The 10173-nt window shown below is 43.3% G+C and overlaps 1 protein-coding gene across 1 annotated transcript in view; it reads left to right on the forward strand.

The window, feature by feature from the left end:
* Positions 1–2816: 2816 nt before the first annotated feature.
* Positions 2817–10173, forward strand: part of Drc1 (dynein regulatory complex subunit 1) — a 68747-nt gene continuing 61390 nt past the window's right edge. Inside the window, exons 1-2 of the mRNA XM_010604916.3 lie at positions 2817–2872; positions 9759–10102. Of these exons, the coding sequence (XP_010603218.1) occupies positions 2817–2872; positions 9759–10102 (400 nt within the window). The remainder of the gene's footprint in view (positions 2873–9758; positions 10103–10173) is intronic.

Genomic DNA, 10173 nt, shown 5'->3' on the forward strand with positions numbered 1-10173 from the left:
TTTTTTTTTTTTTTTGGTACCAGGGATTGAACTTGGGTCCTTGCGCTTGCGAGGCAGGCAGCAGAACCACTGACCTAAATCCCTGGTCCCACAGTCCATTTTATTGGCACTGTTAGGTGAAAGAAAAGAGCCTATCTCCAAGGGAAGGTGAAACCAAGCAATTAACTGAGGGTGCTGTGGACCCACGCACTGCTGCTGTTTTCCTGACTAGGCTGCCACTGTGCTGTGCGTCTTGAACGCCCCACTTATCCACTAGTTACAGTTATACAGCAGCCGGCACGGACGCAGTCGCCAGCAGCTCTGTGCATTTCTATCACGCCAATTCCTGTACACTTTCCAAAGTGTGGAATCTCTTCCGAGCTCATGCGTGATGCTTTGGGTGTGTTCTCAGCCCCGCCTTCTCCCCAGCACCCCCTAAGCTGCCTTGTGGGGAGCAGTGCCATGATTGGGAGCACACACGCTTGTGTTCTCTTGTAGAGTCGAGTGCCTTAGCCAGGCCAGAGGCTTGCATTGTGTTGCTGCTGTCCAGAGTTACACAGATGTCTGAGAAGTTTCTTTTCAGGCTGTGTTCATGGAAAATCCCCCTTTAGGCTGTCAAAAAGAAAAAAAAAACACCCCAAAACCAATTCCCCTGTGTTTGAGGAGGGTTGTGGGTTAGAAAAATGTGAAAATGCCTGGACAGGGTATTGCAACTTCTGCCTTTTGTGATCCTTTTAACACTCACGATCCAGCTGCAATGCGCGGTTTGAAACTGCCAGAACTTGTGTCTTTCTTCCACAAGAACTAAGAAATGTAGTTTAAGAGGTTTTAATTTTAAGGATAATACAGTGAGTTATAAATTTAAAAAGTAAAAGTTCTGTGGCATTTAACATTATGATTGAAATACTCGTCATTCTACCTTTGAAAAAGAAAGTGAAATACTGATTGTAGTCTCAGATGTTACGACACTGCTACCCGCTCCTTCTTACAGAGAGGTATTGGGAAGAGGAGCGTGTGTCCAGAGTTACCCACCTTCTAAATAGATACCAGAAGAGTGCTGGTTATGACCTGGAGGCTGTGCATTTGGAGAATATACACAAGATCTTTTTAAAGGAAAGAAGGGACCACCTCACTGCCCCATGAATGTGAAAGTTTCTGTGTTAGCTTTCACAGAACTAGTTTATTTGGTGGTCAATCAAAAGCACTTGAAATGTACTTTGCTTTCCAAAGCTGACTTTGACTAACCTATAGAGAATAAAAAGATAATCTGAAGGTGTTTGTTTATATCAAAGACTGTGTTTCCCACTTATATTTTTAATCAGAAGCCTATTTGTAATTCATCATTCACTTGAGTTTGCTCTCAACGAGACACTGCCTAGAATAGACAGACCACTCAGTTTTTGCTTTGTTACTTCTGAGATCTTGCCACGTTCAAATCTTCTTGATTGTTTTAGATCTCTTGACCAATTAAGGACTGGGAACAAAGTCAACCTGATGGGGTGAGATTTCTTTTTTTTTTTTTTGTTTTAAGATGGGGTCTCACTATGTAGTTCAGGTTGGCCTTGAATTCACTGTGTAGACCAGGCTGGCCTCTCAGCGATCCTCCTGCCTCAGCCTCTGAGTGCTGGGATTACAGGGCATGTGCCACTACCCCTGACTGAGACTTTGACTTTGGATCCCCAAAGAAGCCAAAAGTAGATAGAGAAATCTGGTTGTGTTGAAGCCTGTATTCAGAGTGGCCTTGTCTTGACCTTACTGTGGGCTTGATCCAGGACTCTATAGGAAATTTGTGAAGTCAGAATTTTCTTTGTCCCAGGAGGATCGTGTAAGGCAGCATGCCCTTTGCTGAACACCCTGTGGGTGAATAATTTTACTAAGTTAGCTGCCAGTACTACAACCTTCCAGGAAGAATTTTAACTAGTATGCTGCATTTGAAGCACTTTGACGTGTACATTTAAGGTGACAAGTCTTAACGGTAAAATGGTGTTAAATTAATCACTGTGAAACTTGAAAGTGTGGTGCTCTGCACATTTTAGGAAGCTTGCATACACTTCTAAATTTTCTTCATTAATCACGTAACTGATTTGTGTGTGTTAGTTTTCATCTTTGACAGTGGTACAAGTGATTGGCATAACGGTAGGCAATGTAGAGTGCGGTATACTGTAAATCACGGTTGTCTCACTTCCGGAGAAAGTGGTGGTGTGTGTACTTCTTCCTTGCATGGAGCCATGAGAATTGGATTTATGGGCCGATTTGTTTCTAGTGTGTATGTGGTGCAAAATAAATGTAACCTTATTTTTTAAAACTTCATGCTAGCAATATGCTTTTCTGTTTAATAAAAAAGCGAGAGATAGTAATCTAGCTGGTTTTTGTTCTTAAGCAAAGATCTGCTCTTTATACAGACAGGTCGTAAATGAGTTCATGTTTAGGGTAGCAAAAGAAGTTTACCATTGGAGTCCCTCTCGCAGGTAGCCTGCCCAAAGGGGTTATGTTGCTTTTGTTCTGGGAGACCCAGTTCCCAGGATTGGAAAGTGTCACATGAATTGTCTGTAAGATGCTTTAACAAGGGCTTCTCCCTAGGAAAGTTCACTTGCACACAGCAGAAGGGCTGTTCTTCTCCTCCAGAGCAGTCACCTATCCTCCTCTTCAGAGAATCTTTCTTAGAGAGCGGGGCTGGATCAGAGTAGTGCTGTTTTTAAAGCATGCAGCTTGGATGGTGGCCAGAGAGCCTAGATGCCACACTGGGACTGGACATAGGACCTGCTTTGGCAGCACACGCTAAAATTGGAGTCACCGACAGCACGGACGGCATGGGGAGTGGCTAAAGTGCTGCTGTGATGCCTTCTGGCTACTTGGCTGGAGTCTTCTCTCGAGCAGTTTCTGAGGATGACAGGTAAAATTAGAGCTGATGTTGGGTTTTCATCAAACTACCCACAATTCATCTTGAATTCTAGATTGTGATATTTTTAATGAACATTTTTTAATATCCAGAGAGTAAGCACTTGACACAGTGTGCTTAGATAATACTTGATTTTACTGACCAGGTTATTATAAAAGCTTGATTTAATTTTGCATGACCTGTGAATGCTGCATTATAAATCTGTTATCATTCAGTATCACACTTTGAGCTTAATAACTATGAATTGAGGCTGCTTACAATAGTAACATTTTCTTAAGATTATTTTTAAACAGCTTAATCTCATCAGAGCAACGATTTAGAAGACAGAGACCCAGCTATGTGTAATGATTCGCTCGTTTCAAAATAGCCCAAGAAAGCATAATTTATTGTTGAGCTTCAAGTTGCAAAAACATGGCATTTCCTCTGGTTAATTGCCAGCGTGAAGCTCCCAGCTGCCTGCCTTCTCTACTTTCCTCCGTATCTGACACGGCAGATTAAACTGTGGCTACTCGTAGAAAAAGAAATTAATATATTTTTTCTAAGTAAAAGTTACTGAGACTTTGTTGCCCTGTGACTAAAATATGTAGCAGGAATCTGGCCAAGTGAATCATGGAGGTGTTTTGCGTGGCCCTGGTAGAGTTGGCCTTCATTCAGTTTTATTCTGAAATGAGAGACCACTTCCGTCCCTTCTCAGGTCCATAGAGACAGCTCCGCTGGAGCAGCTGGAACGTGCTTGGTGCAAATAGAGTAGATATTAGCAAGATGAAGAGGAGCCTAAGATCTTCTTTTCCCTTTCAAGTAGTTTAATTGGAAATGTTAGTAACTGGTCTAAGATTGCCATGTCTGTAGTAAGTAATACGGTATTTATTTTATCCGGTTATGTGTGCTGTGCGTATGTTTACATATCTAACATGTACACACTGCATATGTATGTATGTACGATATCATGGATGTACAGAGTCTGCTCTTAATTGTCTGCCAAATGGAAAGCCCTTCTTACACTGTTCTTGATGTGGACTTGGTGTGCACTTGGCCCCTCACTGGGAAGCCACAGCCGTTTCCTCCCTCCCATGCATCTTCGTCTTGAAGAAAGCCCTTTAAATGCGCCACTTTCCACGTCCCTGTAACCCTGAGAGCCTGTGAGCCAAAAAATGCTCCCCAAAAATGCTGGCTGCTTCCACGGGGCGGAGGCCTCTGGGTCTGCAGTTACCGGCTCAGTTCTGGCCTCAGGGCAGCTGTGGGAGGGCTCTCACTCCTGTAGAAGACAGAGCTTTGTGATTTGCTTCAATTATTTTGCTAGAATGTGAAGTCTCAGATAACCTGATGCACAGGAGCAGAGCACGACAGTGCATCCCATGTTACTTTTGTATCACCTGTACTCTTGTTCCCCACTGCTAGCCTGGTAATCGAGACCTGACTCTTTCTTATCACTGGATGTGGAACCATAACCTTTAAACTGGATTTATGTTTATTTCTGCTGCTGTGAACCCCAAAAATAATGCAGTAGGTTTTAGTCTAAAGTTGTTTAATTCTTTTATTGATAAATATTTATTGTAATAAAAGTAAATGAGTAAATAATTTTTAAATCCTTTTAATTGTTTTCAGATTGTCTTTGTTTTTCTTTGGTGGGGGAAAGATAATGTTCAGCCACTTGTCTTAGAAGCATTGATTATTCTAAAGCAAAGCAGGACATAGTTTTTCTTTTTTTGGCCTTGATTTTGGTTTGGAAAGATCAGCCTGCTTCCTCTTGGGTATTCTGTGATCCTGTGACTTTTATTTCAGAAAACAGTGCAAGACAGGTGGCATGAATAGCTTATTTGTAGCCTGCTGCTCTTGACTCACATATAGTGTATGTGTGAGGAGTGGTCAAAAAATATGGTGAGCTGGGTGTGGTGACTCATGCCTGTAATCCCAGCACTTGGGAGGCTGAGACAGGAGGATCACTAAGTTCGAGACTAGCCTGGGCTACATAGTGAGTTCCAGGTCAGTGTCAACAACATAGTGAGACCCTGTCTCAAAAAACAAAACAAAACAAAACAAAACCCAAACAAAAAACCAAACCAAACAAAAATGTATATGGTGAACATTTAAACATAAAAATGTATTACAGCAAAAGTGATTTTGCCATTTATCTCAGAATACCTAGAATACTCTTAAGTACTTGCTTTGAACACACTTATTTCACCATTGTTGGCAATATAAGGTTTTTAAAGTTTAAACATGTACTGTGTTTTTCCTCTGTGTGTGTGTGTGTGCACGCGCGCGTGCATGTATGTATTCTTTATAGTAACCAGGTCACACTTAAATCAGTTTGTTATGTGGTGGTTTATTCCTCACAAGCATTTTGACATAGAATAACATACAACATTAATTTTCCAACCTGTTCTCCAAACTAAAATTCCAGACTTTCCTTACTGTAGAAACTATTAATTCATACCCAGCATACTTAGAATATATTAAATATTCATAAATATATACACTTAGAATATATAAATCAGGACTCCCAATTGTCTACTTTGCTTCTGAAAATAATTTTTTTCATTTTTTTATGACAATTGATTTCCCAGCTTTGGCAGTAGACCTTTGACATTTTTTTTGTGACAATCTAAAGGTGAGGAAGGAAATGTCCCATATCCCAACCTAGGCCAGTTTCCCATCTGTGAGCTGCTAATTCCCCTAGGTGGGCCTGACAGTTATTCCCACCTTTTGCCCTGCACACTTCCAGTGCCTAGCAAGTACCTGAAGCAGGTAAGTGCCGTGTGCCCGTGCTTGGGTCTACCAAAACTCAGACGGACCCACTGCCCGCAGAGTGTCTTAGTTTTCTTTTTGCTCTCATCTTCTTTCCTCTGCTTACAAGTTTCTTGAAAGAAAATCGTGTATCTGTCCCTTCCATTTTTTTTTCTTGTTGTTTTTATTCTGAGAGTTTCGCAAGAACTTCAAAAAACAATGAATGTTTCTCATATTCAACTTTGCAAGTTTTTACCTAGAGAAAGTTTCTTTTTTTTCTAAACCTTAATTTTCTTATGTATAAAATAAGATTAATATTACTGCATTTATGCAGTAGGAAGACTAAATGAGAATAATATATGTACAGTGAGTGGTCTAAGGTAAATGCTTGGTTTCTTTTAAAAAGAGGAAGGTTTATTTGATTTATGGTTCCTGAGGAGTCAGTCCATGGTCAGCTGGCTCGAAGTCAGTAACATCGTGGTTGATGCTTGGTTTCTAATATCTAGTTCTGGTTTTACTTTTGAGCTTTTTTAAAGCCATAAGGCACAACTCCTGACTTCCCCACCTTCTGTTTCCTCCTTTTTGAAAACAATGGTGAGACAGTTCCAAAGACAACTGAAATAGAATAAAACAAGTTTGCCTTCTGAGACTACTAATACTCACACAAATTGAGAGATGGTAATAAGCCAAGAAGTAACCTAAATGCTTGATGAATTTCCCAACCTCCCCAAATACCAGTTAGGGTGATTTATTATAAACTAATGGATGTAGAATTGTGACTTGTTAGGTAAAATCTAATCAATGTATTTTTAAAATTTATCACAGCAGACCTGCTCAGGGATGGGAGTGCCATACCCCAAGGACTCAAACCATCTCTTCTTTCTATCAAGTTATCCCCATGCCCACCGAACTCACCATGATCAGTCCTTCCTATCCAGGAACCAGTTCTGGTTTCATTTCCTTGGCAGCTCAATCCAGAAATATGCTGGTCAAAAGGCACCCTGCCGTTAGTGATGGTTGTAGTTTCTTGCTACAATTAATGAGTTCCCTGCATTTTGTTTTGTTTTGTTTTGTTTTCTGTGAGCTTGTTAGTAAAAGTCAGCTCTCAGAGCAGGTGTACTTACAGAGTACTGCATACATTTGAGGAGTGGACTCGCTGCTGCTCACTCATCAGGGTGAGCATCCTCTACGTATCTTCCTTGAGTCCCTCTCAGCTGTGGCAACCCAACACTTACCCACCTCAGTCTGCTCAGGTCTCCTGCTCCTTTCATATTACAGAATTGAGGCAGGTGTGCTGCATACCTGTAATCCCGGCACCAGGAAGGCTGGGATCACAGTTCAAGGCTAGTGTGGGCTGCTTAGTGAGACACCATCACAAAACAAACCCATGCAAGCAAAAAAAAAATTTTTTTTTTAACTAAATCAAAAGATGGTACATTAAGAAAGAGAATGTGAAAGTCAGTTATAAACTTGGGCCAGGCCCCTGAGATATGAATTATCTTGATCTTCCTGTTTTTCTGGTGTACATTCTATCTATATTTCAAATAAAATGAGTCATATTTTTCCTCTTGTACGTCATCTTCCCAATGCCTTAAAATGTTTCTAGCCAATTTTAAAATACAGGTAACTGGAGTAAGCATAGTTATGTCTGTGCATTTCTGTTAACACATGTTGGGCACTTACAACATACAAGGTATTAGATGCAGTGTTTTGTGTGTGGTGCTGAATAAAACTGACAACTCCAACTCTAAAGAGCTATAGCCTACAGGCATTCTCTCCCTGGGAAAATCAGTGCACATGCTGATCTAAATTGTTAATAGGTGGTAGCTGACTGTCCGGAGAGGTGCCTTTGTAGTGGTGAATAAGTGTTTTCTACAACTGTACATGATTGAAGCTGTCTGAGATTGAAGAAGTCCTCCCTGCTGGTCTGAAAATTGCACAGGAGAGCCAGCAAAGGAGACTACCCTGGGGTTTTTTGTTTTATTTTGTTTCCTGGTACTGGGGATCGAACTCAGGTCCTTGTGCTTGTGAGTGAGGCAGGCGGTGGAACCACTGAGCTAAATCCCCAGCCCTGCCCTGTGGTTTTTATTGTGGTGATGGGCTGGGTGTAGATGAGCTACCAGCTCACAGGGTAGAAATCTGTCAGGAAAGAGCACCTAGAAGGGAAGCATAGTGGCACGCGCTTGCAATCTCAGCACTCTGAGAGGCTGAGACAGGAGGATCATAAAGTCTAGCTCACCAGGGCAACATAGCAACTTAGACCCTGTCTCAAGTTTTAAAAAGGACTGGGAATGTAGCTCAATTTGAAGACCTAGGTTCAATCCCTAGTGCCTTCCCTACAAAAAAGCACTTAGACTTTTTTTCTTTTTTTTTTTTTCAATGCCAAGAATTGAATCCTAGCAAGTGCTTTACCACTGGGCTACCTCCCAGCCCTTTAAGACATACAACATCTGTCCAGATGTGGAGAAGAAAACGAGTGAGGCTAAAAGCTGCCAACAGCCAAACAGCAAAACCTGAGCCCTATTCCTTACAATAGCAGGCTCGACTACAGCCACCTGGGGCCTGCCGGCTGCTCCCTGGGCCCCCTTCAAGCATTTAGGTGGTGCCTCTGCATTCTCGCCTCCAATGGCTGATTCCTGCTGACCTTCCCGTGGTGTCCCCCTCCCAGCACAGGTGCTTGTGCACACGTGTGTGTCTGTGACTCTCCTTATGGGTGGTGGGAATGTGAACCTGTCGCGAGCCGGCGACGCAGAGCACTGTCCAGCAGTGCCTCAAACCTGAAAGAGCAGCGAGGTGGAGATGGGGCAGAAAGGAAGGACGCCAACACAAGAGTCTGATCAAGGCGACGTTTATTGCAAGCAAGCATCAGCCTTTTAAAGGCACATCAACAGGAAACACCTGACTCCTACAGCTAACGTCAGATCTTTAACAGGAAGTACCTGACTCCTACAGATCTTTGGCTATCTGAGTTTCTCTCGTGCAGGGTCAGAAACACGTTTAACACGTGCAGTCCTTAAAGAGGAACAAATGTTATCTTTCAAAAAGCCAATGGGCCATGGCTGGCTTCCCACATGAGCCAGCCAGCCTGGCAGAGTTAGGGTCAGAGCTATACCTGGCAACTCTGACTCTGACCTATGGGGAGTTTAATGCTGTGGTTTACAACCAAAGGACTTAGCTGAGGGCTCTAAAGCCAAGAAGCGACTCTTTCCCCACCTCCACCCCCAAGCCAGGCTTAGGACAGGATTCAGGCAGCAGTTGGACTTTTAGGCTGTTCTGTGTTCTCTACCGCTTGCACACTTGAAAAAAATTAAAAATGTCCTCCATTTGCCCTTGGGTAGGTCTTATTCAGGAAGGGCTTATCTTGGCCTATGAGTTGAATAGACAGTAAGTACCATGTAATGGCTGAGAAAATAAGTCTTCAAGAAGTTGTTACTTGGCCAAGGTGACAGGAAAGGACTCGGGCAAGCACCTGCCCTTCATTTCTGAAGGGCTGAGGCCCTGCCAAATGTCATCCAGGTTTTTCCCTTTCTTTCCTTGTTTGTTTGTTTTGTGTATGCTAGGCAGGCATTTCACTGTTGCATCACATCCCCAGCCCTTCTAGTTTGGTTTTAAAGGGTTTTACCTGTTTACTTTTTGCAGTACTGGGGATTGAACCTAGGGCCTTCACACTGAACTACATTCCCAGCCTTTTTTCTTAGTGTTTTTAATTTTGAGACAGTCTTAACTAAGTTACTTGGTTCCCTTGGCTGGGCTCAAACTTGCAATTTTGCCTGAGCCTTCCGGAGTGCTGGGATTACAAGCTCCACCAGGCCTGGCTTAAAGGATTTTCTTAATGAACAGCATTTTTGTTCACGACGAGGCATAAAAATGTCCAGGAAGCTGAGTGTGGTGGTGCATTCCTGTAATCCCAGCATCCAAGAGGTTGAGGCAAGACACTGTCAAATTCAAGATTAGTAGAGGTCATGGCCAGCCTGTGCTACATAGTGACACCCTGTCTCAAAAAGCAACAAAACAAACGGAAATAAACAAACAAACAAACAAAAAAAACCACGTCCAGCGAAATAGTGTCTTTCTGGAGACAGTGGCCTTCGAGAGCTTAATCTCTACTCCTGCCCGCCCCATACCATTTTCCTCTCCCCTTTGCTCTTTCAAGTCTGACGAGGTGGGGCTGGAGGGATTGCTTTAGGTTTCAGCCCCACTGGAAACAGCAACAAGAAGACAACAGTCCCCGGACAGAAGCTCATGGGTGTCGAGTGGAGACGGGCCAGGTACCTCGAGTAGGCGCTCAAGACGGGACGATAACTGGGTGGACGCGATACATCGCAGTCCACCCTCGGAAGAGGACCTATCCAGCCTGTGCTCAGGACGATGCTTTGAAGGGGTCAGGACGGACCTGTCGACCTAACTGCGGGGACCCTAACTTCCCAGCTGACGGCCAAGTTCCGAGCGGCGCTGGGCGGGGCCTGAAGAGCTGCGGAACCGAGCGGCTGCGGTCAGGTGACCGCGTTTCCCTGGCAACCGCGTGTTCCGGGCGACGGTGCAGCTGCGGACCCAGGGAAGCAGCTGAC

Source organism: Fukomys damarensis, unplaced genomic scaffold (assembly GCF_012274545.1).
Source record: "Fukomys damarensis isolate Sample0158 unplaced genomic scaffold, DMR_v1.0_HiC HiC_scaffold_2, whole genome shotgun sequence".
Taxonomy (NCBI): Eukaryota; Metazoa; Chordata; class Mammalia; order Rodentia; family Bathyergidae; genus Fukomys; species Fukomys damarensis.